The sequence below is a fragment of the Bufo bufo genome, chromosome 9 (genome assembly GCF_905171765.1).
Source record: "Bufo bufo chromosome 9, aBufBuf1.1, whole genome shotgun sequence".
Classification (NCBI taxonomy): domain Eukaryota; kingdom Metazoa; phylum Chordata; class Amphibia; order Anura; family Bufonidae; genus Bufo; species Bufo bufo.
Window position 1 is genome coordinate 93,846,739 of NC_053397.1, and position 27,222 is coordinate 93,873,960.

Genomic DNA, 27,222 nt, shown 5'->3' on the forward strand with positions numbered 1-27,222 from the left:
TGGGTCTCTGTGACATATAATGTCCTGCATCCGAAAACTGTGTCTTTAGCGGACTGTAAAACAATCTGCGCCACATCTAGTGACAAAATTATTCACATGAAGAAGGCGAGCACTAAGGGACGGGGAAGTGGGCGTGATGCTGATGGCCCACACAGAGGCCGTGGCCCTGGGTGCAATGAAACTGTGCCTGCTGCCAGTGCACCAGAAAAAAAAAAAAAACATCCACCGTACCCAGATTCATGTCCAACTTAGCTGGGCGACACAGGACAACACTGTCCAAGTCGGACCAGTGCGAATAGTTGGTCGGTTGGATTGCTGAAGATAATGCTTCCAGTCGGTTAAGCACCACCCTCTCTTCCACGAAGTCCAGTCTCTGTAGCCAAGAGTCTGGTCAACAGAATCCTCACTCTGATAATCCTTCCTCCCACCATGGAGAGGCTTGCCAAACGAGTGATCCCACACTCGGATATTCCGAGAAGCTCTTTCCAGCGCCACTATTACATTTGGCCCTCTCGCCCAGCACGCTTCAAGAGGGACCTGAGATATTGTGCCCTGATTCCCAACCTCTTGAGCCTTCACAGTCTCAAGAAGATGACGGTGGTGAACGGCAATCATTCGTTCACGAGGTGGATGATGATGAGACACAGTTGTCAATCACTGAGGTTGTGGTTAGGTCAAGTCAGGAGGGTGAGCAGAGTGAAGAAGTGGAAGAGGAGGTGGTGGACGATGAAGTCATTGACCCAACATGGGAAGGTGAAAAGCCAAGTGAGGACAGCAGTACAGAGGGGGATGGATCCGCAGCACCGCAACAGTCTGGAAGGGGCAGTGGGATTGCAAAAGGGAGAAGTTGGCCCACACCAAACAGGCCCGCAACTGTTACACCGAGCACCCCATGCGTAAATCTACCTTGCCATGCGGTAGGTGTTCCGCAGTAAGGCACTTTTTTAAGGAACGAGCAGACAACAAAAAAGTGGTAGTTTGCAACCTGTGCCGTGCCAAAATGAGCCGGGAGGTGAACACTAGCAACCTCACCACCACCACCAGCATGATCCGCCACATGGCATCCAAGCACACTAATAAGTGGTCCGAACGCCTGGGTCCACAATCTGGGTCTGTGGGTCACACCACTGCCTCCTCTTCCCCTGTGTTACATACTGCTGGCCAATCCCCTGTCGAAGGTGCAGGCGCGGATGCCCCTCGCCCTGCACCTGGACCTTCGCATGAACCATCCGCAGAAGCATCCACATCCCTGTCCCAGCGCAGCGTCCAAATGTTCATAACACAGTAATTTAAATGCAGCGCAAATACCCACCCACCCACAGGCCATAGCTCTAAATGCGCAACTTTCAAAATTACTGGCCCTTGAAATGATGCCATTTAGGCTTGTGGACACTGAGGCCTTCCGCAGCCTAATGTCAGCGGCAGTCCCTCGGTATGCAGTCCCCAGCCGCCACTATTTTGCATGGTGTGCCGTGCCCGCCTTACACCAGCATGTGTCCCAGAACATCACTCGTGCCCTGATCAACGCAGTTACTGGGAAGGTCCACTTAACCACGGACACATGGACAAGTGCTAGTGGCCAGGGACTGCACACTGGGTGAATGTTGTGGAGGCCAGGAGTGAGTCATACCCTGGGATGGCACAGGGTCCATCAGGGTCTCCTCCAGCAGCTATGTTACTGGCTCCAACCCCCACTTCTCCTCCTCTGCCACCTCCACTTCCATCTCAAGCAGCAGTGAGCCCTCAGTCGCAAGCTGTAAGCAGTGTAATACTGCTGTGGATAAGCTTCAACAGGCCATTCTGAAGCTGATCTGCTTAGGGGACAAACAGCACACCGCAGCAGAACTGTGGCAGGGTATAAGGGACCAGACCGAGCTGTGGCTCTCGCCTCTCGACCTACAATCAGGCAGTAGTCTGACAATGGCCGTAACTTGGTGGCTTTGGAGCTTAGCAACCTGACACACATCCCATGCCTAGCCCACGTCTTAAACTTAGTGGCACTCGCATATAATGTTTTACAGTGTGAGCTGAACAGCATGCACTCGTATATAATGTTTTACAGCATCAGCTCACCTGCAGGCACTAGCCCCTAATGTTTTAGAGGGTCAGCTCACAAACAGGCCCTCGCCCCTCATGTTTTGGATGGTCAGATCAGCAAGCCCTTGCTCCAAATGTTTTTTAGGGTCACCAGCAGGCCACCAATCATAATTTTTCCAGGGTGTGTATGATGCCCTCCTTTATGTGTAACAAAAGGTGTTTTGGAGTGCTGATTCCTTGTAATTTTTGCCAGCCCTTTCACTTGCATAGGCTTTATGAGTGTAGGAGATCCACTAGCTGAACTATTGTACCACAATGTGAATGAGGCCCTCCTTTATGTGTATATGGTTGAATCTTCTTTTTCTTATCCTCCTCCTCCTCTTCCATCCTATTAACATGCTTATTCGTCGCATATAATGCCCTCACATATCATTTTTTACAGGGTCAGCTCACCTGTAGGCCCTCGCATATAATGTTTTACAGGCTCAGCTCAACTGCAGGCCCTCCCATCTAATGTTTTACAGGGTCAGCTCACCTGCAGGCCCTCACATATAATGTTTTACAGGGTCAGTTCACCTGCATACCCTCCCCTACAATCTTTTACAGGGTCAGCTCACCTTCTGATGACGACGGCGAAGTCTTGCCTGTTGGTACTCTGGCATACATGGCTGAATTCATGTTAGGCTGTCTTTCCCAATACCCGCGCGTTATACACCTTTTAGACAACACGAATTACTGGTTATTCACCCTTCTCGACCGCCGCTACAAAGATAACTTCTCATCTCTCATTCCTCTGGTGGAGAGGACCAGCAAAACGGTGCTATACCAGAAGTTCCTTGTTGAAAATATGCTCCAAAGTTGATAGGGCAGACATCCAAATGGATTGTCGCCGTCATGGGGACGTGCGATCGCCTAGAAGTTATCTAGCATCAACAAAGCGGCAGCAGGCCCTCGCCCCTAAGGTTTTAGATGGTCAGATCAGCAGGCTCTTGCTCCAAATGTTTTTCAGAGTCACCAGCAGGCCATCAATCATAATTTTTCAAGGCTGTGTATGATTCCCTCCTTTATATGTGACAACGGGTGTTTTGGAGTGCCGATTCCATGTAATTTTTACCAGCCCTTTCACTTAGTTCATTGGCTTCATGAGCGTAGGATCCCCACTAACTGAACTATTGTACCACAATGTGAATGAGGCCCTCCTTAGGCTGTTTCGAAGTGCCTCTTGCTTGTAATTTTTTTGCAGCACTTTATATACAATTGAATATACAGGAAAGAATGTTTCCTACCAATTTTTCCTGTAAAATAGATTTTTTGGGGGGGTTTTGTGCATATTTTTGTGTCTGTAAAAGTGGCGTACAGCTCGGACAACATGGTTCCCAGCAGCGACCTGGGAGTCCAAGATGCATCCAGACCTCATCCCTATGCTGTTCCCAATCCATTTCGGTGGTGTTTCTGTCACTTTCTGACTTTTTCCAATGGACCAGGCACCCTCCCCTCTTCAGAGCAGGGGGTGCCTGGTTGTCTCCCATTGACTTCCATTATACTCGGGTGCTTGGTCGAGCCCACGAATATAGCAATGTGTTTGGCTGGATCTCACAGGCTTCCGTCGAAGGCAAGCCCCGATGCCTATAGAAGGCATCAGGCTGCCTTCTCTGCCATCAGGTCCCCGCCACTGCAGCGTGGGGACCCGATGGGGAAGCAGAGGGTACCTGTACCCTCCGTGAACCCTCTGCATAACCGCGGCATACAAGGGGCTAATAAGCCGCATCAGTGTTTTCACAGTTGCTAGCGTATGCAGCAGGGTCACGGTTGTCAGTGGCTACCGCGTCTGTGCCACTGATCAGGCAGACGCAGCTCCTTCACCTGCCCAATCATCCTTTCGTACATGTACGGCGCTGGTCCTTAAGTCACGTCCACCAGCACCGTACATGTACTGCGCGCGTCCTTTAGGGGTTAAAGGAAGTTAGCAGGGAGGTATCTTCAGACTTCTTTGAGAACTAACCACAGATCTTTTGTGGATGTAGGCTTGCTCAAATCCTTTTGTCTCTAAGTTTTCCTAGACAGACCCTATAATGTTGAGATTAGGGTTCTGTAGGGGCCATATCATTACTTCCAGAACTTCTTGTTTTTCTTTTTGCTGAAGATAGCTCTTAAAGAGGTTGTCTCACTTCAGCAAATGGCATTTCTAATGTAGACAAAGCTAATACATGGCACTTACTAATGTGTTGTAATTGTCCATATTGCTTCCTTTGCTGGCATGATTCTTTTTTTTTCCCCGATCATTATACACTGCTAGTTTAAAGGGATAAATATACTATAGGAAAAAGCTGGGCTTATTGGTGGCTGGGAGAGTGCATAGGCCATTGCTTTTTTTCTATAGTGTGCAAGCATGACCACCGCTGCTGGATTACAGGGTGGCCGTAGTCCCTGGAAATAAGCAGCATATAATATGATGAAAAAATGAATAAAGCCAGCAAAAGAGGCAATATAGACAATCACAATACATTATAAATGCTTGATATGAGCAAACCAGACAAGATTCATTTGAAGTTTGCCAAATTTAAAAAAACAAACAAAAAAACTATAAGAGAGAGAAAATTGCAGAGAAGCATTGTCTAACCTACAATAGTCATCATGTAGAAATAGTACCTACCCAGAGGTTCCCTCTAAGGTGAAAGTGAAACAAGAGAATTATAACATCCCACAAAACTTATATATCTCTCAATGAAACATATAAGCTAGCTCATTTGCTAGAAAAACACGTAAACCAGAAAGTCTCAAGAGAAACTTACTTGGTTGACTTGCTTTGTGGGGTCTGTTTGAGGTGTCTTTATCATTAAAGAGACCAAAAATAATGTATGAGTATTGTATGCCTGGCGACACTACTATGACTGCTGGAGGGGGGGGGGGGAGGAACAGAAGCATCAGCTCCATCAGCAGCAACAACGTAACTCTTGAGTCTCTAATGAGCACCTTTCTTCACCCTCCCACTGAAGAAACCACCCAACAGCATCAGGAAATGAAGCAGAACCTGAACCAGCAGGTGGTGCATACTTGGACTGCACACTGTCACCTCAGATCCAAAGTCCCCTGGACTACTGGGCAGCCAAACTTGAATTGTGGCCCAACTGGCCCAGTTTGCCCTAGGCCAGCTTTCCTGCCCGGACAGTAGTGTGGCATCAGAGTGGGTGTTTAGTGCGGCGGGTGGCATAATCAGCACAAAGAGAACTCGCTTTTTAACAAAAAATGTTAAGACAAATCTAATTAAAGATTAATGAGGCCTGGAGCAACCTGGATTTCCAGACACCGGTGCCTGATACAACAGACTAGATAATTCTGACAGTAATCATTTGACTGTAGTGTGCTGCCACACCAGGACATTGTGACAAATGGCCCATTACTAGCGTTGAGTGAAGCGTGGTTTGAATCATAGATCTGAAGTTGCTTCGTTGAAAACGTTATTTAAATGCTGTACAGAGGCCCATCTCCATAAAGCATTCAAATGTATGGGCTTCACAGAGATGAAATTCGTTATGTTCGAAGTCTAGTGAGACTTCAATTGAATAACTTCAGACTTCTATTATTCAACTTGAAAACCATTTTAAAACAGGGATCCAAAGTTAGCTTCGGTACTGAAGTCGACCGGATTGCAATTCTAAAATGTTTTTTTAAGTCGTAAAATTGAATGCCAAAGTTCTTCACTGAAGTCTCTTAAAACTTTTGACTTAAAGAATTTCACCTCTGTGAAGCCCACACATTTGAATGCTGTATAGAGACAGGTCTCCGTACAGCATTCAAGTGAAGTTTTCAACGAAGCGACTTCGGATCTATGATGATTCTTTTGCTCATTTATATTGTTAACTGATAAAAATAAACCATTTCATTTTTGGAAGCATTCTTACTTCGCACAGTACTGAATATATGTGTGTTGTACATTTATTTCCCCGTCCCCGCCTGCCATTGGCTGTTCCCCCCCAACACATGATGTTTTTATCCGGGTATGGGAAGAAGCAGCAGCGGCGGTGCGGGGACCAGGAGCAGCGCAGGGACCGGGGACCCAGGTAAGTTTATTCGGTGTGGGGGGCTCGGCATATGGCGGGGCTTTTTTTAAGATTTGATAACCCATTTGCAAGAAAATCAGTGTGGCAATAAGATTTTCTTGGGACACCTGTAGTCATTTTAATCTGATCCTATAGGGAAAAAAGTGAATTACTGGTGGTAGGGGAAGTACAGGTAATTACTGTGATGAACAAATTGGATTCGTACATAGCAGTATGAACCAATTTGCTCATCGCTGATGCAACCATATAGGAATATAGGGGTACTTGTATCAAATCTGCTATATCAGTTTTGTGGCATAAAAATGTTGCAAGTGATGTCGCGTGTGACATTATTTGTATGTTCTTTGTGACTTTTGGTGAAAATTTGTGACTTTTGATGAGAATAGGTTGGTTGGTATACAGACTATAGCACATTTATGTCTTATTTCCGAAGTGAAACTTTTAAAAAATTAACAATAGAGTTGCATCTCCATACCTGCCAACCCCCTGGTGCATTTTTACAGAAAGTGGCGAAACCACATCAGACTTCCGCCAAATAAAACCAATTGCCATCTTAATAAATTTGCCGCAGGAGATCAAAGTGACTCTGGTCTAAAAATAGCCTCCAACACACCTACAATGATAAATCTCCCCTCCCCACATAGTTTCATAATTCTAGAAATACAGTACTTTTGTGGAACAATTTCAATTGATCGGTCAAATGTAAACACTATACGAGTGATCAGAGAACACAACGGATTCGTAGTTATGAGCCCACCGTATTCTTTTTGGGAGTTCTCTCCTGCACATACACATGCATATGTGCAAACACAGGCAGCATTTCAGGGAATTTTCACGTGACAAATCTGCTTCAACTAGACAAATAAATGAATGTGGTTTTATGACTGGTGAAATTCTGATTTAAATGTTTATTTCCCCCCCCCAGCATCTGTGGAATTCAGCATCTGGAGCGAGCTGGAAATAATTTGACACTGTTTGATTCTCTCTACTTCTGCATTGTTACTTTTTCCACTGTGGGTTTTGGGGATGTTACCCCACAGATCTGGCAATCCAAACTTCTGGTGGTCATAATGATCTGTGTTGCATTAGTTGTTCTCCCAATCCAGGTAAAACTCAACTCTAATTTAAATAACTTGCATGTTACTCAATTATTATTTATCTATATATTTTATGAACTTGTAATTCTATTACATATATTCCAAATTAACAAAAACAAATTGATAAAGAAATATAATGCAAGCACACTACTCTTTACAATAGGGCCTGATTACTATACTAATAAATTACTTTATGTGTTCTGAGGATTCCTGGTTTCAGAAGGAATAAAAATGTGAGTTTGCAAAAGTAAATCTCAAGAGATTTTATCTTAAAGACATTTTGGGCTTTGGGAAATATTTGCTTGATAGAAGGATACATTGACAATAAGTAAATCATGACTGTAAACTGTGGGGTAACCCAGCATTAGGAGGGGCATATATCCATACCTGCACTCCAGAATTGTGGCTTGAAAAAGTTACAAAATCAGGCCTTATAACTTTTTGGACTTGTTTGCACAAACATTTTGCGGCATGGGAAAAGTGGGTGAAAAAGTAGGCATGATTTAAGCCAGATTAATCAGATTCAGCCTGTGACTTTTTGAAAAGTTGTAAAAATTGTCTTCATCTTACTCCAGTAAATGAGGTGGCAAATAAAGAAGTAAATTTATTCTAAACTAATTAAATTCATTTAGAATTTCCCAAAAATTAAGCTTTCTAGTGAATACTTTTGTGATTCGATTTATATAAATTGCTTGAAATTGTGCAATTTTACATATCAGACGACAGCAAAGAAAGGTAGAGAAAACCCTCATTATAAAAGCAAAATGGGAGATTGTTTTCCTGATACTGAAAGAAAGACAAAATTGGTGAATCCCCAGGATAAGCTCTGTACTAGAGATAAGTAAATTTTAAAAAAATTCGATTCGACCGGATCACCAAATTTTCAGAAAAAATTTGGTTCGATCTGAATTTATTTGTGGCGAATCGTGTTAAAAAAGCGGGTATTTCCTGGCTACAGAGAGCCTTTTGTAACAGGCACAGCACTATGAAGTGCCTTTTGCTCTGTGGCATTAGAAGATTTTTGATATCTCTGACTTTTAGTCTAACCAGACTGTCAATTACTTTGTAATTCCTCTAGTGCCGTTCTATGGAAACAGTAGGTTTAAAGAGCACACCAAATTCTTCAAATAACTTCTTTATTAACTTCAACTTTTCTTCATATATAACACTGCCGCCTCCGCAGCAGATAGTCCATGTACAAAACACGTGTTGAAAAGATATCACAAAATGGCGGTATGATTAAGATGGTGGTTTAACTGTTCAATCTTGTCATTCAACATAAAATGGTGGATATATTTCCCTCTTGAGTATCTGTACTGTTACTTTAAGTTATTTAAGCACTTTATGATCTCTCTGAGAGGTATATCTAAGATTTGACCGATAGTTCTACTGATCTGTATGCAATTTGTATGGATTGCTATTTGTATGCTATTTGTAGTTTAATTTGGAGGAACTGTAAGTAAACACATATATAACTGGTTAAGTATACAGTTCTAATCACAATACTAACAATATGAACATTATATAACTGTTCTAAATACCTATTTTGGCCTCTTGTTCCCATAAAACTGGACTCTGACTGGAACTGTGTGTCTGTTGAGCTCCTCTCTCTGGTGAGTAATGATTCCAGCAGCTCCTGCTAGGGGAATTCCCAGACAGGCTCTCTGAAAGGCTGTCTGTGATTGGTGAAAACTCTTGCTGTGTGAGAAGCTGGCTGTGATTGGTCTAGACTTCTGCCCAGCAATAACAGATTAATACTATGCTTTCTGTTTCTGCTGTGTCACTGAGCTTACCTTACATTACAAAATGAATCGTAAAGGCATATTATCTTTTTCTGCTTCTGTGAACACAAAATATAACAGTTATATGATATCCAAAACATTATGTCACAGTAAATAACTCTGCTTTTGTCTTTAACACATAAACATAGGAACTGTATCAAGGTTATTAGCAGGTTTAGCTGTATACACATATAAGGCATATTTGCAAACTAGGACAAGTCTTAGCTGGCCAGCTACTGTCACGACTGTGACTGATCCAGACAGGTCTGGGAGGAGAAGGTCGCAGCGACTTGCTACTCGCGATAGATTGTGAGTTTGCTCCGTGGTTCAGGGTATGTCATCTGGGTTTTGCCTTGTGAACCTTTTTGTCCTGACTGGGAGTTTGTAGGCATCCTTCTCAGGTGAGTCCTGTCTGCCACTCCCAGCTACTATTAGTTTCACTTTCACTTGCAGTCATTGCCAGATATAGTCCTTACTTCCAGTTCTATTCTGACCTTTGAAGGAGATCGTTTGATGGTGTTGCTGTGGAGCTCTTGTCCGGCGTGGACTGTCGTGATTGGGATCGCCTTCTCTGCTCAAGACTGGATAAGTCTATCTCTGATATAAGTTTGTTTGTTGCTGTCTTCCCCTGCTGTTCTCCTAGACATGAGTGATGGTGACTAGTGCTCCCATCGGCCTTTCCCCACTCTAGGCTTTAGGGTGACTGAGGGTTTCGGCATCCTGCTCGCCGCACGGGTTCACACCCCGTCTAGGGTATCAGGGCAGACAGGTGCCAGCTTAGGGTTAGTCAGGGGTGGCCATACTATTCCCATCCGTAAATAAGGGTCCCCCTACCCCTCCGTCTGGTGCGACACGACTGCTGCTAGGGTAGCGGTCGTGACAGTATATCTGGCCTTTTAAAAAAAAAAAAAAAAAAAAGTGACTTTTTTATTTTTGCTTGCTGCTTTGCTTTGTATTTGTCTGTTCCACTATGGATCCGGTTACGGTTTTGGCAAAACAATTACAGGGATTATCCCTTGAAGTGGCAGGATTAAAAACAACAGTGCGGCAGCAGCAGCAGCCATCCTTGGGTTCCACCGTTGCTACGGGAAACCAAGGTACTCCTGAGCCAAAAGTGGCTTTACCTGATAGGTTCTCAGGAGGGAGAGATCAATTTGTAACCTTCAGAGAAGCTTGCAAATTGTTCTTCAGGTTACGCCCTAGATCCTCCGGCGGTGAGGAACAACGGGTGGGTATTGTAATTTCTCTCCTGCAAGGAGATCCGCAGGCTAGGGCTTTCTCCCTACCATCAGACTCTCTGGCCATACGATCAGTGGAGGAGTTTTTTGAAGCCCTGGGTCTCGTATATGATGACCCGGACAGGGTCTCACTGGCTGAGTCTAAGCTACGTAGACTTGGGCAAGAGAACCGGTCTGCTGAACTATATTGTTCCGAATTCCGTAGGTGGGCTACTGATACGTTATGGAACGACTCGGCCCTTAGGAGTCAGTTCTGCCAGGGGTTGTCTGAAAAATTAAAAGACGTGCTGGCGGTATACGAGGTCCCTGGGTTTCTGGAGGCTGCTATGTCTCTGTCCATAAGAATCGATAGACGACTCAGGGAGAGACTATTAAATTTTACGGAGGCCTCTATAGGGCAGGGATCTGTTTGTTATGATCCAGTCGAACCAATGCAAATAGGGGGCGCCACTAGACGGGTGAATCCTCCTAAGTTCCGCTGTAGGTCAGAGGTTTGTTTTCGTTGTGGGGGGAGGGGTCATTTTGTAAAGGTTTGTCCCTCAGAACCCAAGAGACCACAAACAAAGGAGCCGCCGGGAAAACTAGAGTCCCCAGATTGTGCGGAGGATAACAGTCTGGGCGTATTCGTTTCCTCCATACGCATGTCTCAGTTTTTGTTGTCCGCTACCGTTGAGGCGGGCAATAGGACTGAGATCTGTTCCGTCTTTTTGGACAGTGGGGCGGGGGTCAACTTGGTGGATTCACGGTTTGCTCAGGCTCTGGGTTTTACTCCAGAACCGATACGCAGAACTATTCCTGTTTTTGCCATCGACTCCTCCCCTCTTTCTCAGAAAGAGTTAACTCAGATCATTCATAATATCCATCTGCAGGTAGGGGACCTCCATAAAGAGCATATCTCGTGTTATGTCCTGGACAGTCTTCCGGCTCCTATGGTATTGGGGCTTCCCTGGCTGGTGACTCACAATCCAGTGGTGGATTGGCAGGCCGGGGAGATTGTGGAGTGGAGTGAACATTGTAAGGACAACTGCTTGAGTAGTAGGTGCTCTACACTCTCTGTAACATCTTTACCTGCTTTTCTGTCAGATTTTATGGATGTGTTCTCTGAGAAGGGTTGTCAGGGGTTACCACCTCATCGTCCATATGATTGCCCGATTAATCTACTACCTGGGGCCAAACTACCTAAAACCCGGTTATACAATCTTTCCGGCCCGGAGAGGAAGGCTATGAAAGATTATATTTCGGAGAGTTTGGCTAAGGGACACATCAGACCCTCTTCTTCACCTGTGGCTGCAGGGTTCTTTTTCGTTAAAAATAAAGATGGGGGCCTACGTCCTTGCCTGGATTTCCGGGAAATAAACCGGATAACTATCCGAGATCCCTATCCTCTACCTCTCATTCCCGACCTCTTTAATCAGGTTGCTGGTGCTAAATGGTTCTCCAAAATGGATCTCAGAGGAGCCTATAACCTGGTTCGCATCAAAGAGGGGGATGAGTGGAAGACGGCTTTTAATACTCCGGAAGGGCATTATGAAAATCTGGTCATGCCATTTGGTCTTACTAATGCGCCTGCGGTATTCCAACATTTTGTCAACGATATTTTTAGTCACCTTATCGGGAGATTTGTTGTGATATATCTTGATGACATCCTGGTCTATTCCCCGGATCTGGATACACATAAGATCCATGTGAGACAAGTGCTGCAGATATTAAGGGCCAACAAATTGTTTGCTAAGTTAGAAAAATGTGTGTTCGCCGTAAAAGAACTTCTATTTCTGGGGTATGTGTTGTCAGATTCAGGTTTCCGCATGGATCCAGAGAAAGTCAGGGCGATTATAGACTGGGATCTGCCTGAGAACCTGAAGGCATTGCACCGCTTCCTGGGTAGAGTTGAGCGAACACCTGGATGTTCGGGTTCGAGAAGTTCGGCAGAACTTCCCGGAAATGTTCGGGTTCGGGATCCGAACCCGAACCGAACTTCGTCCCGAACCCGAACCCCATTGAAGTCAATGGGGACCCGAACTTTTGGGCACTAAAAAGGCTGTAAAACAGCCCAGGAAAGAGCTAGAGGGCTGCAAAAGGCAGCAACATGTAGGTAAATCCCCTGCAAACAAATGTGGATAGGGAAATGAATTAAAATAAAAATTAAAAAAATAAAAATTAACCAATATCAATTGGACAGAGGTCCCATAGCAGAGAATCTGGCTTCACGTCAGCAGAGAATCAGTCTCTTCATGCCATAGCAAATAATCTGGCTTCATGTCAGCACAGAATCAGTCTCTTCATGCCATAGCAGAGAATCTGGCTTTATGTCAGCACAGAATCAGTCTTCATGTCATAGCAAAGAATCAGGCTTCACGTCACCCACCACTGGAACAGGCCACTGTCACACATTTAGGCCCCGGCACCCAGACAGAGGAGAGCGGTCCCGTAACAGAGAATCTGGCCTTATGTCAGTAGAGAATCAGGCTTCACGTCACCCACCACTGGAACAGGCCACTGTCACACATTTAGGCCCCGGCACACAGACAGAGGAGAGCGGTCCCGTAACAGAGAATCTGGCCTTATGTCAGCACAGAATCTGTCTTCATGTCATAGCAGAGAATCAGGCTTCACGTCACCCACCACTGGAACAGGCCACTGTCACACATTTAGGCCCAGGCACCCAGGCAGAGGAGAGAGGTCGCGTAACAGAGAATCTGGCTTCATGTCAGCACAGAATAAGTCTTCATGTCATAGCAGAGAATCAGGCTTCACGTCACCCACCACTGGAACAGGCCACTGTCACACATTTAGGCCCCGGCACCCAGACAGAGGAGAGGTTCATTCAACTTTGGGTTGCCCCGCAATATAATGGTAAAATGAAATTAAAAATAGTATTGAATGAGGAAGTGCCCTGGAGTACAATAATATATTGTTAAGGGGAGGTAGTTAATGTCTAATCTGCACAAGGGATGTACAGGTCCTGTGGGATCCATGCCTGGTTCATTTTTATGAACGTCAGCTTGTCCACATTGGCTGTAGACAGGCGGCTGCGTTTGTCTGTAATGACGCCCCCTGCCGTGCTGAATTCACGTTCAGACAAAACGCTGGCCGCCGGGCAGGCCAGCACCTCCAAGGCATAAAAGACTAGCTCTGGCCACGTGGACAATTTGGAGACCCAGAAGTTGAATGGGGCCGAACCATCAGTCAGTACGTGGAGGGGTGTGCACAGGTACTGTTCCACCATGTTAGTGAAATGTTGCCTCCTGCTAACACGTTCCGTATCAGGTGGTGGTGCAGTTAGCTGTGGCGTGGTGACAAAACTTTTCCACATCTCTGCCATGCTAACCCTGCCCTCAGAGGAGCTGGCCGTGACACAGCTGCGTTGGCGACCTCTTGCTCCTCCTCTGCTTTCGCCTTGGGCTTCCACTGGTTCCCCTGTGACATTTGGGAATGCTCTCAGTAGCGCGTCTACCAACGTGCGCTTGTACTCGCGCATCCTCCTATCACGCTCCAGTGTAGGAAGTAAGGTGGGCACATTGTCTTTGTACCGGGGATCCAGCAGGGTGGCAACCCAGTAGTCCGCACACGTTAAAATGTGGGCAACTCTGCTGTCGTTGCGCAGGCACTGCAGCATGTAGTCGCTCATGTGTGCCAGGCTGCCCAGAGGTAAGGACAAGCTGTCCTCTGTGGAAGGCGTATCGTCATCGTCCTTTGTTTCCCCCCAGCCACGCACCAGTGATGGGCCCGAGCTGCTTTGGGTGCCACCCCGCTGTGAACATGCTTCATCCTCATCCTCCTCCACCTCCTCCTCATCCTCGTCCTCCTCGTCCTCCAGTAGTGGGCCCTGTCTGGCCACATTTGTACCTGGACTCTGGTGTTGCAAAAAAAATCCCTCTGAGTCACTTCGAAGAGACTGGCCTGAAAGTGCTAAAAATGACCCCTCTTCCTCCTCTTCCTCCTGGGCCACCTCCTCTTCCATCATCGCCCTAAGTGTTTTCTCAAGGAGACATAGAAGTGGTATTGTAACGCTGATAACAGCGTCATCGCCACTGGCCATGTTGGTGGAGTACTCGAAACAACGCAACAGGGCACACAGGTCTCGCATGGAGGCCCAGTCATTGGTGGTGAAGTGTGTCTGATCCACAGTGCGACTGACCCGTGCGTGCTGCAGCTGAAACTCCACTATGGCCTGCTGCTGCTCGCACAGTCTGTCCAGCATATGCAAGGTGGAGTTCCACCTGGTGGGTACGTCGCATATGAGGCGGTGAGCGGGAAGGCCGAAGTTACGCTGTAGCGCAGACAAGCGAGCATCGGCAGGGTGTGAACGCCGGAAGCGCGAACAGACGGCCCGCACTTTATGCAGCAGCTCTGACATGTCGGGGTAGTTGCGAATGAACTTCTGCACCACCAAATTCAGCACATGCGCCAGGCAAGGGATGTGCGTCAAACCGGCTAGTCCCAGAGCTGCAACGAGATTTCGCCCATTATCGCACACCACCAGGCCGGGCTTGAGGCTCACCGGCAGCAACCACTCGTCGGTCTGTTGTTCTATACCCCGCCACAACTCCTGTGCGGTGTGGGGCCTGTCCCCCAAACATATGAGTTTCAGAATGGCCTGCTGACGTTTACCCCGGGCTGTGCTGAAGTTGGTGGTGAAGGTGTGTGGCTGACTGGATGAGCAGGTGGAAGAAGAGGAGGAGGAAGCTGAGTAGGAGGAGGAGGAGACAGGAGGCAAAGAATGTTGCCCTGCGATCCTTGGCGGCGGAAGGACGTGCGCCAAACAGCTCTCCGCCTGGGGCCCAGCCGCCACTACATTTACCCAGTGTGCAGTTAGGGAGATATAGCGTCCCTGGCCGTGCTTACTGGTCCACGTATCTGTGGTTAGGTGGACCTTGCCACAGATGGCGTTGCGCAGTGCACACTTGATTTTATCGGACACTTGTTTGTGCAGGGAAGGCACAGCTCTCTTGGAGAAGTAGTGGCGGCTGGGAACAACATACTGTGGGACAGCAAGCGACATGAGCTGTTTGAAGCTGTGTGTGTCCACCAGCCTAAATGACAGCATTTCATAGGCCAGTAGTTTAGAAATGCTGGCATTCAGGGCCAGGGATCGAGGGTGGCTAGGTGGGAATTTACGCTTTCTCTCAAATGTTTGTGAGATGGAGAGCTGAACGCTGCCGTGTGACATGGTTGAGATGCTTAGTGACGCAGGTGGTGGTGTTGGTGGTACATCCCATGTTTGCTGGGCGGCAGGTGCCAACGTTCCTCCAGAGGCAGAGGAAGAGGCCGAGGCGGCGGCAGCAGCAGCAGAAGAGGCCGAGGCGGCGGCAGCAGCAGAAGAGGCCGAGGCGGCAGCAGCAGAAGAGGCAGCAGGGGGAGCCTGAGTGACTTACTTGTTTTTAAGGTGTTTACTCCACTGCAGTTCATGCTTTGCATGCAGGTGCCTGGTCATGCAGGTTGTGCTAAGGTTCAGAACGTTAATGCCTCGCTTCAGGCTCTGATGGCACAGCGTGCAAACCACTCGGGTCTTGTCGTCAGCACATTGTTTGAAGAAGTGCCATGCCAGGGAACTCCTTGAAGCTGCCTTTGGGGTGCTCGGTCCCAGATGGCGGCGGTCAGTAGCAGGCGGAGTCTCTTGGCGGCGGGTGTTCTGATTTTGCCCACTGCTCCCTCTTTTGCTACGCTGTTGGCTCGGTCTCACCACTGCCTCTTCCTCCGAACTCAGAAAGTCAGTGGCACGACCTTCATTCCATGTGGGGTCTAGGACCTCATCGTCCCCTGCATCGTCTTCCACCCAGTCTTGATCCCTGACCTCCTGTTCAGTCTGCACACTGCAGAAAGACGCAGCAGTTGGCACCTGTGTTTCGTCATCATCAGAGACGTGCTGAGGTGGTATTCCCATGTCCTCATCATCAGGAAACATAAGTGGTTGTGCGTTAGTGCATTCTATCTCTTCCACCCCTGGTGAAGAGCTTGGTGGATGCCCTTGTGAAACCCTGGCAGCAGAGTCTTCAAACAGCATAAGAGACTGCTGCATAACTTGAGGCTCAGACAGTTTCCCTGATATGCATGGGGGTGTTGTGACAGACGGATGGGCTTGGTTTTCATGCGCCATCTGTGCGCTTTCTGCAGAAGACTGGGTGGGAGATAATGTGAACGTGCTGGATGCACTGTCGGCCACCCAATTGACTAATGCCTGTACCTGCTCAGGCCTTACCATCCTTAGAACGGCATTGGGCCCCACAAAATATCCCTGTAAATTCTGGCGGCTACTGGGACCTGAGGTAGTTGGTACACTAGGACGTGTGGCTGTGGCAGAACGGCCACGTCCTCTCCCAGCACCAGAGGGTCCACTAACACCACCACGACCATGTCCGCGTCCGTGTCCCTTATTAGATGTTTTCCTCATTGTTCCCGTTCACCACAATTTTGAGAATGGCAAATTTGGGAATAGTTTTTCAACCCAGAAAAAAAAATGTGCTTTTACGGTCACTACAAATAACTTGACCAGCTAAAATAGTACTGATTTGGTTGAATAGAAATGTGAGACCTGTTTTTTTTTGCACTGTGTGACAGGTATAGGTTTAATCACAGAATCAGACTTCTATCTGCACGGTAGCGTGTGTCTTAGGTTTTTCTGAATGACACTATCAGTACCTTCAATGTAAGATATCCTTTTTGGGATAGATTTCAAGTAGGCCTCAAATACCAGAAACTAGTTATTTTGAGAATAGCAAATTTGGGAATAGTTTTTCAACCCAGAAAAAAAAATGTGCTTTTACGGTCGCTACAAATAACTTGACCAGCTAAAACAGTACAGATTTGGTTGAAGAGAAATGTGAGACCTGTTTTTTTTTTGCACTGTGTGACAGGTATAGGTTTAATCACAGAATCAGACTTCTATCTGCACGGTAGCGTGTGTCTTAGGTTTTTCTGAATGACACTATCAGTACCTTCAATGTAAGATATCCTTTTTGGGATAGATTTCAAGTAGGCCTCATATACCAGAAACTAGTTATTTTGAGAGTGGCAAATTTGGGAATAGTTTTTCAACCCAGAACAAAAAATGTGCTTTTACGGTCACTACAAATAACTTGACCAGCTAAAACAGTACAGATTTGGTTGAATAGAAATGTCAGGTCTATTTTTTAGGCACTGGGTGACAGGCTCAACTTGCCCCTGATGTAGTATATGGCCAAAAAATAACCACACTGTTGATGGTTAAATGCACTTGCGTGACACAGGCTCAGCCTGCACCAGATGTAGTATATGGCCAAAAAATAAGCAGACTGTTGATGGTTAAATGCACTTCGGTGACACAGGCTCAGCCTGCAGCTGATGGTGATAGCTTGTGCTGGCGCACCACAAGTCACAAAATGGCCGCCGATCACCCCAGAAAAAAAGTGATCTAAAAACGCTCTGGGCAGCCTCAAAAAAGTGAGCAAGTCAATATTAGCACTTCAATGATCCACAGCTGCAGATCGATCACAGAATGAAGTCTTTTGGAGGAGTTAATGACTGCCTAATCTCGCCCTAACGTCGCAGCTGCAACCTCTCCCTATGCTTCAATCAGCAGAGTGACGTGCAGCGCAACGTGACCCAAGCTTATATAGAGGCTGGGTCACATGCTGCACTGGCCAATCACAGCCATGCCAATAGTAGGCAAGGCTGTGATGGCCTCTTGGGGCAAGTAGTATGACGCTTGTTGATTGGCTGCTTTGCAGCCTTTCAAAAAGCGCCGAACACCGAACCCGAACTTTTACGAAAATGTTCGGGTCCGTGTCACGGACACCCCAAAATTCGGTACGAACCCGAACTATACAATTCGGGTTCGCTCATCCCTATTCCTGGGGTTTGCCAATTTTTATAGAAAGTTTATAAAAAAACTATTCCTTGGTGGTCAAACCACTGACGGACATGACCCGAAAGGGATCCGATTTTTCCAAATGGTCACATGCAGCCAAAACTGCCTTTGCATCTCTGAAGGAGAGATTCACCTCGGCCCCTATTCTCGTACAGCCAGATGTCTCGCTTCCTTTTATTGTAGAGGTTGACGCATCAGAGGTGGGGGTGGGAGCGGTACTATCTCAGGGCCCGTCCCCTGGTGAATGGCGTCCGTGTGCTTTCTTTTTAAAGAAATTGTCTACTGCAGAAAGGAACTATGATATTGGCAACAGGGAACTTTTGGCTATTAAGTTGGCTTTTGAGGAGTGGCGTCATTTTTTGGAGGGGGCGGTTCATCCCGTCATGGTGATTACTGATCACAAAAACTTATTATATCTGGAGTCTGCTAAACGTCTCACCCCTAGACAGGCTCGGTGGTCGTTATTTTTTACTATGTTTAATTTTGTAATAACCTATCGCCCGGGTGCAAAAAATACTAAGGCGGATGCATTGTCTCTAAGTTTTCCTGGAGGGGGTGATGTTGAGGTACCAGAGCCCATTTTGCAAAAGGGTGTGGTGGTTTCTGCATTACCACTCAGGTTTGGAGGGGAGGGTGTCGGAAGCTCAGGGGGACGCCCCGGCCTCCTGCCCCTCGGGTAAACTGTTTGTGCCAGAAAATTTACGACTGGAGATACTAAAAGAACACCATAACTCCACACTGGCAGGACACCCAGGTAGTAGGGCAACCTCTGAGTTAGTGTCTCGTCGGTTCTGGTGGCCTAAATGGCGCCAGGAGGTGTTGAATTTTGTGTCTGCATGTGCTACCTGTGCTCGTTCTAAGGTGGATCATACTCGTCCAGCAGGGCGTCTTTTACCTCTGGCCATCCCCAACAGGCCTTGGATGCACCTGTCAATGGATTTCATTACGGATCTACCAGTATCAGCGGGGAAGACTGTTATTCTTGTAGTTGTTGACAGATTCAGTAAAATGGTGCACTTTATTGCTCTTTTGCGCATTGCCTAATGCTAACACACTGGCTCAGGTTTTTATTGACCACATCGTGAAGCTTCACGGGGTCCCTTCCGATATTGTTTCGGATCGTGGTACCCAATTCGTTTCTAAATTTTGGAAAGCTTTTTGTTAGGGGTTCATCTGTCGTTTTCTTCATCTTTCCATCCACAGTCCAACGGTCAGACTGAACGTACCAATCAAAATCTAGAGACATATTTGAGATGCTTTGTTTCCGAAAATCAGGAGGAATGGTCATCCTATTTACCGTTAGCCGAGTTTGCCATTAATAATCGTCGTCAAGAATCCACCGATAAGTCACCATTTTTTGGTGCGTATGGTTTCCATCCTCAGTTTTGTACGTTTAGTGAGGGGGGGCCGTCTGGGATTCCCGAGGAGGAACGATTTGCGTCTTCACTTTCTTCAGTGTGGCAGAGTGTGCAAGAAAGTTTGAAGAGAATTGGTGGTAGATACAAACGTGCGGCTGATAGGAAGTGCTCTGAAGGTTCGGACCTTGGGGTGAATGACTTGGTGTGGTTGTCTACCAGAAATATCAAGTTGAAGGTTCCCTCATGGAAATTAGGTCCAAGATTTATTGGTCCTTATAGGGTAATTAAGATCATTAACCCGGTGGCTTTTCGTCTGGAGCTACCTCAGACTCTAAGGATCCATAATGTCTTCCACAGATCTCTGCTTAAGAGATATGTAGAACCTCCTGAACCATTGCCACTACCGCCTCCACCGGTGGTTGTTGATGGCAGTCTTAAATTTCAGGTAGAAAAGATTGTTGATTCACGATATGTTCGCCGCTCTCTTCAGTACCTGGTGCACTGGAAAGGTTATGGTTCCGAAGAGAGAATGTGGGTTCCAGCATCAGAGATAAAAGCGGACAGACTCATTCGGGCTTTTCATAGCTCCCATCCGGAGAGGCCTGGTCTTGAGGGTCCAGGGGCCCCTCGTAGAAAGGGGGGTACTGTCACGACTGTGACTGATCCAGACAGGTCTGGGAGGAGAAGGTCGCAGCGACTTGCTACTCGCGATAGCTTGTAAGTTTGCTCCGTGGTTCAGGGTATGTCATCTGGGTTTTGCCTTGTGAACCTTTTTGTCCTGACTGGGAGTTTGTAGGCATCCTTCTCAGGTGAGTCCTGTCTGCCACTCCCAGCTACTATTAGTTTCACTTTCACTTGCAGTCATTGCCAGATATAGTCCTTACTTCCAGTTCTATTCTGACCTTTGAAGGAGATCGTTTGATGGTGTTGCTGTGGAGCTCTTGTCCGGCGTGGACTGTCGTGATTGGGATCGCCTTCTCTGCTCGAGACTGGATAAGTCTATCTCTGATATAAGTTTGTTTGTTGCTGTCTTCCCCTGCTGTTCTCCTAGACATGAGTGATGGTGACTAGTGCTCCCATCGGCCTTTCCCCACTCTAGGCTTTAGGGTGACTGAGGGTTTAGGCATCCTGCTCGCCGCACGGGTTCACACCCCGTCTAGGGTATCGGGGCAGACAGGTGCCAGCTTAGGGTTAGTCAGGGGTGGCCATACTATTCCCATCCGTAGATAAGGGTCCCCCTACCCCTCCGTCTGGTGCGACACGACTGCTGCTGGGGTAGCGGTCGTGACAGCTACATTCCCACCAGAATTACCTATAATAATATGTTCCTAGTGGTAGGATTTGAACATGAATTTGAGGAATTTTCCATCAGGTTCTCAACTTCTTTATCACTCTCAAGTAGAACAACTAACTTCTGTATAGGACATTCCAACTTGAGTGGAGTAATGAGACATTTTCCTTTTTTGTCAAGTTTTGAGTTTTCTATTTGTAACAACACTGTTCTTACTAGTTTGTATTCATCCTGTATTCAACTTCTAGAACTTTGGCCAATTTCCATTGACTTTTAGGTAAATCTTCTTCTTTCACTAAAACTATGGCACCACCTTGGACATTTCTTTTGGGTGTTTGCCATTTACTTCTTAGCACAAGATTAGCTAAGTACTCTTTCCTCCATCTATTCCAAAACTGTTCTGATATACAGTACAGACCAAAAGTTTGGACACACCTTCTCATTCAAAGAGTTTTCTTTATTTTCATGACTATGAAGGCATCAAAACTATGAATTAACACATGCGGAATTATATACATAACAAACAAGTGTGAAACAACTGAAAATATGTCATATTCTAGGTTCTTCAAAGTAGCCACCTTTTGCTTTTTATTACTGCTTTGCACACTCTTGGCATTCTCTTGATGAGCTTCAAGAGGTAGTCCCCTGAAATGGTCTTCCAACAGTCTTGAAGGAGTTCCCAGAGATGCTTAGCACTTGTTGGCCCTTTTGCCTTCACTCTGCGGTCCAGCTCACCCCAAACCATCTCGATTAGGTTCAGGTCCGGTGACTGTGGAGGCCAGGTCATCTGGCGCAGCACCCAATCACTCTCCTTCATGGTCAAATAGCCCTTACTTTCAAAGTTTTCCCAATTTTTTCGGCTGACTGATCTTCATTTCTTAAAGTAATGATGGCCACTCGTTTTGCTTTACTTAGCTGCTTTTTTCTTGCCATAATCCAAATTCTAACAGTCTATTCAGTAGGACTATGAGCTGTGTATCCACCTGACTTCTCCTCAACGCAACTGATGGTCCCAACCCCATTTATAAGGCAAGAAATCCCACTTATTAAACCTGACAGGGCACACCTGTGAAGTGAAAACCATTTCAGGGGACTACCTCTTGAAGCTCATCAAGATAATGCCAAGAGTGTGCAAAGCAGTAATCAAAGCAAAAAGTGGCTACTTTGAAGAACCTAGAATATGACATATTTTCAGTTGTTTCACACTTGTTTGTTATGTATATTATTCCACATGTGTTAATTCAAAGTTGTAATGCCTTCAGTGTGAATCTACAATTTTCATAGTCATGAAAATAAAGAAAACTCTTTGAATGAGAAGGTGTGTCCAAACTTTTGGTCTGTACTGTATATTGAACTCTTCATCATCTCTTTCTGGCATATAAACCCTCTTTGGTGAACTTGCCTGTATGTAATCCAACTTAAGGTGAAGTAGATGGTTGGGAGTTAAAGGGTCCAAACTTGTTGGATAGTTGATGTTATCTACTGTAAGTGGACGACTGTTAACAATAGACATTACTTCATGGAATAGGGTCCTAAGTGAAGCATCATCTATTCTTCCGGCGTTCTTTTTCAACACTGAACTTAACACATTTCTCCCAGTTCTGATTTGTCTTTCCCAAACTCCTCCTGTATGGCTTGCATGTGGAGCATTCATGTGAAAAAAAACACTGTTTCTCTAAGAAATACTCAGTTACTTTTTCTTTATCAATCTCTTTTAGCGCTTTCTTTAATTCATTCTTTGCTCCGACAAAATTAGATTATTGGTCAGATTTAAGCTCTCTGACTGGTACCTCTAATGGCTATGAAACCTCTTAAGGCGTTGATGAATGCATCAGTTGACATATCCTCTAACATTTCCAGGTGAATTGCCCTGGAGCTCAGATATGTAAATATTAGTCCATATCTCTTGTACTCCTTGCAGTTCTGTTTGGTGATGAATGGGCCAAAACAATCCATTCCGCTATAAAGAAATGTTGGTAATGGGTTTACGCGATCTGCCGGTAAATCTGCCATTCTTTGCTCTTCGGTAGGTCTGTGTGCCTTTCTGCAGACTACACATTTACTTATATACTTTGCTATAACTTTGCTTCCCTTCACTATCCAGTAACCTCCTTCTCTCAAACAGCTTTGGGTAAAGCTTCTTCCTTGATGCAAAGATATGTTGTGGTAGTGATCAATAATCAATCTTGTGAAGGTTGGATTTTTGGGTACAATTGCTGGATGCTTCACTCTGCTAGGCAATGATGGATTTTCCAGTCTCCCTCCCACCTTCAGTATACCATCCTGCAGAACAAGATTAAGATTATACACTGGGTGGTTGTTTGGAAGCCTTTTAGTTTCTTGTCTAAGTCTCTTCAACTCTTCACTGTAGAATCTCTGTTGAATGAGTCTTATGACTGTTTCCTCAGCTTTCATTCTTTCTTCTACATTCAACTATTCCTTCTTTCTGATTCCCTTTGCAAAACGTTGAATTCGAGCTACTACGTTTATGACTGTATTCCATTTTGAACATCTGGCTAGTCTTTCAAGTATGTCATCTTGACACTTGGCAGCAGTGCTCAATGTTTGTACAACTTTTACTTCTGGATCACCCATAGACAATTCTGTGTAACCTTTACTGGGCGTGATTTCCTTTTCCCAAAGGAACTCTGGACCGTTAAAGCAGTTAGAATGTTTGAATTCTGTTACATTCAGGCCTCTTGAAGTATAATCTGCTGGGTTATGCTTTGTGTCAATGTGATGCCAATGCTCCGTATTTGTTATTTACCGAATTTTCTCAACTCTGTTGGCAACAAAGATATGGAATCTTCAAGCTTTGTTTATGTATCCTAGGACAACTTGTGAGCATGTCCAAAACTATTCTTCATCTATTTTCAATTCCAATTCTTCTCTGAGAAACTTGCTTACTGATGCTGAAACAACAGCTGCTGTCAGTTCTTGGTATTGTCTGAATACTGGTAGGTACAACTCTGGCCTTCCCCATAACCAGGGAACAGTGTATCCTTTCTTCTCCTATCACTCTGATGTAGGAGCACTGACCATAACCATAACTACTGGCATCTGAACAGTGATGAAGTTCCATTTTATTGTACATTCCGAAATCATGAGGTACAAAACATCCGAAATTCTCTCAAGTTTTGCAAGTCTCTTATCCATCTCTCCCACCTTGGCCTCAAATTTTCAGGTATGGGCTCATCCCATCCCATCCCAACTTCTGTCTGCATAATTCTTGCAGTATTTATTTTGCTCTGAGGATTACTAGGGCCAAGAATCCCAATGGATCAAATATAGAAGCCACTGCGAAAATAATGGTTCGTCTAGTTCCAACTTTCTCTTCAATAGATACTTCAAAGAAGAACTTGTTCTCTACATTCCCTCGCAATCCGTTCGCAAGTACACTCTGAACTGGAAGATGATCATAATTGAGATCTACATTCTTCATTGTTGCTGCACGTTCAGAGTCACTGATGGATTCCAGTACTTCTCTGTTGTTTGAGATGAATTTGTGAAGGTGCAGGTTTCCTCTTGCGCATAACTCTTGGCTTTCTTTCACTAGTTTGATTGCAGATTATGTGGACTCTAGACTTATAAGACCATCATCTACATAAAAGTTTTTCTTCAGAAAATTTGCTGCTGATGGGAAATCCTTTTCATTCTGATTAGCTAGGTACTTCATACCATATTTGGCGCAACCTGGAGATGATGCTGCTCCAAACAAGTGTACTTTTATTCTGTATTCTGCTGGCTCAGTCTCTCTATCCTCCCACCAGAGAAACCTCAGGAAGTCTCTATCTTCATTTTTCACATGAAACTAGTGGAACATCTTTTCACCGTCACACATGACCACTACGGGATAATTTCTGAATCTACAGAAGATCTACAGTTTGTAAGATCTGGTCCTTTTAGTAGATGATCATTCAATGCAACACCATTGTACTTTGCTGAGCAATCAAATACTACTCTAATCTTATTTGGTTTCTTTGAGTGGTAAACTCCTTGAGGTTTGTTATTAACTTTCTCTGCATGTCCTTCTTCAAGGATGCCTTCCATGAATTTCAAATAATCCTGCTTGAATTTGGGATCTCTTCCCATCTTTTTCTTCAAACATTTTATCCTTGCTAGGGCAAGATTTCAGTTATTTGGCAGACGAGGTCGTTCTTTAAAAGGTAAGGGCATTTCAAGATGACCTTGTTGATTCTGCTGAATATTTTCTTCTAGAGTGTGTACGTCTTCTTGAGATACACTCTTTTCTTTAGAACTTATATCTGCAAAGTCAGATTCAAGGATCTTGATTACTTTTGCTGGACTTACAATTGGTAACTCTTGGACAGATATTCGATGACACAATCCTGTCACCTGTCTTGAGTTTGCGATCTGCTGTTTTCTCCAACACCCCATCCTAGATCGGTTTGAACAGCATAGGGTTCACCCTTTCCTCCTGTGATTACCTTTCATGGTACCAAGGCTTTGGGACAATCGTAGCCTATCAACAGTCCAACACCAAACTCCTTCAGCGGGGACATTTCATGAGATATGACAGATAGGTGCTCTCATTCATTGGCTGTTTCACAGGTAGGATTGCAATCTCAATCTAGAGGTAGATCGTCTTTTGTATAAGCTGGAGGTAGATCTAATGTGCAGTTTGAATGAAGTCCTCTAACTCTCAGTTCTTTGACCCTTTGACTGTTCACTAATGTGTCTCTCCCCGTCATTGTGGTGAGTTTGAGCGTCACTGGTTCTGTGGCCACTTGTAATTTCTTGCAGATTAATTGATCAATGAAGGTGACATCACTCTGGGCATCCAGTAGTGCATAGGATTATACCTTCTTGTTCCTCCTTTTAGGATTTAATATGCACACTTGTACAACCATTGATGTGCCATTGCTTTCTCCTTCCCTCACTCTGCAGAAGAATACTGATACTTTCTTTCCTTCCTCAGTATCTTTAGGTATTGAGGATTTGTCTTTCTTTGGACGTTCTTCATGTAGTGGTGTAGGATGGTGTCCTTTGCAAATGCTGCATGTGGCCTTTTTCTTACACTCCTTAGTAACATGTGCTTTTCTTAGGCATCCGAAACACAGTTGGTTATCCAGCACAATTTTTTTATTTTCCTCTGGGGACTTCGCCTTCAATTGTTGGCACTTATGTATGGAGTGGTTCTCTCTGCAGAACATACACTTGAAGTTAGTCTGAAGATTTGTCGGCTCTGTCTCTCTACTGATCCCAGTAGTGACTTTGAACTTGCTCTCATAGGTATCTGGACCTTTATGTGCTGTGTTGGTTGCAAAGCTAGGTGCTCTTGCACTTCTTATCTCTCTTGCAGGCCTTTCTTCTAAGGATTTTAAGACATAAGATGATGTTACTGGATTACATGCTATCCGTGCTTCCTCATTGACGAACTCGGAGAACTCTTTAAAACTTGGGAAGTTCTTACCTAGATCTAACTGTTTAGTCACATAGCGATTCCATCTAGAAGCCACTTCTTCAGGTAGCTTAGTTAGCATCCTGTGGTTTTCTAGATAGTCGTTCAGTACTTCCAGTCCTTGAACATGTAGGATGGCATTGCTGCATGCTTGCAGGAAGTCACCATACTTTTGGAGTCTGAAGTGTTCTTTCGGACCTATTTTAGGCCAGTTATTCAGTTTCTCTCTAAAGGCTCTTTGTACTAAGAAAGGATGACCATATCTTGCATTAAATTTTTCCCAAGCTTGTTTGTAGGCTTCTTTGTCTTTTTTATAGAAGTTACCTTCAATAACTTCCTTGGCTTCTCCACCAACATATCTCTGAAGGTAGAATAACTTGTCAACTGGACTGAAGCAATGATGCCCAATGATCATTTCAAAACTTGCCTTCCACTCTATGAACTTCAGTACATCTCCTGAAAATACAGTGGGTTCCGGAACTGGAAGTCTAGCTAGGACTGTTCTCTGTGGTCTTTCTGGGACAATGGTTGCAACACTCTCCTGAACATTGCCATGGCATCTAGGAATAGAATCATCTGATTCTATTTTCTCACTTACTTTTGAATTAGGTGAGTCCTTTTCTTCATCTTTTCCAGTAGGGATAGAGGGTAAATTCACACATCTTTTTCCTAACACTGGACTAGGCTTCTCTTTGTTTTTATGAGCAGGGATGGAAGGATAATAACTTATTTCTTCCTTACATGCTGGGGATTTCCTTCCATTCTCCTGGGCATATGAAGGAAAGTAGGAGTCTGTTTCTTCACTTAGTACAGATTTGAACCTATGACTACTCTGACTCATATCATCCTCATGTACTCCAAGTCTGGCTTCTATGATCTTAACTTCTTTCTGCCTTTCTAGACTTTTCATCTCTTGGCGCTGTGCCTCAATTTGAGCTTCCATTTGATGGCGTTTCATCTCAATTTCTGCTTTCTTAACAGCAAGTTGTTCAGCTAATTGTTTTCTTTTGGCTGAAGTACTTGAGAATTCTGATATGGGGGCAGCACTTCTCCTAGCGAAGGAAGTCCCACTTGTAATTGTGGTTCCACCT

At 45.2% G+C, this 27,222-nt stretch overlaps 1 protein-coding gene across 1 annotated transcript in view; it reads left to right on the forward strand.

The window, feature by feature from the left end:
• The window catches only part of LOC120978569 (potassium channel subfamily T member 2-like), a 1,475,081-nt gene that overhangs the window by 520,746 nt on the left and 927,113 nt on the right, over positions 1-27,222 (forward strand). The window contains 1 exon segment of the mRNA XM_040406800.1: positions 7,024-7,204. Coding sequence (XP_040262734.1) covers positions 7,024-7,204 — 181 coding nt within the window.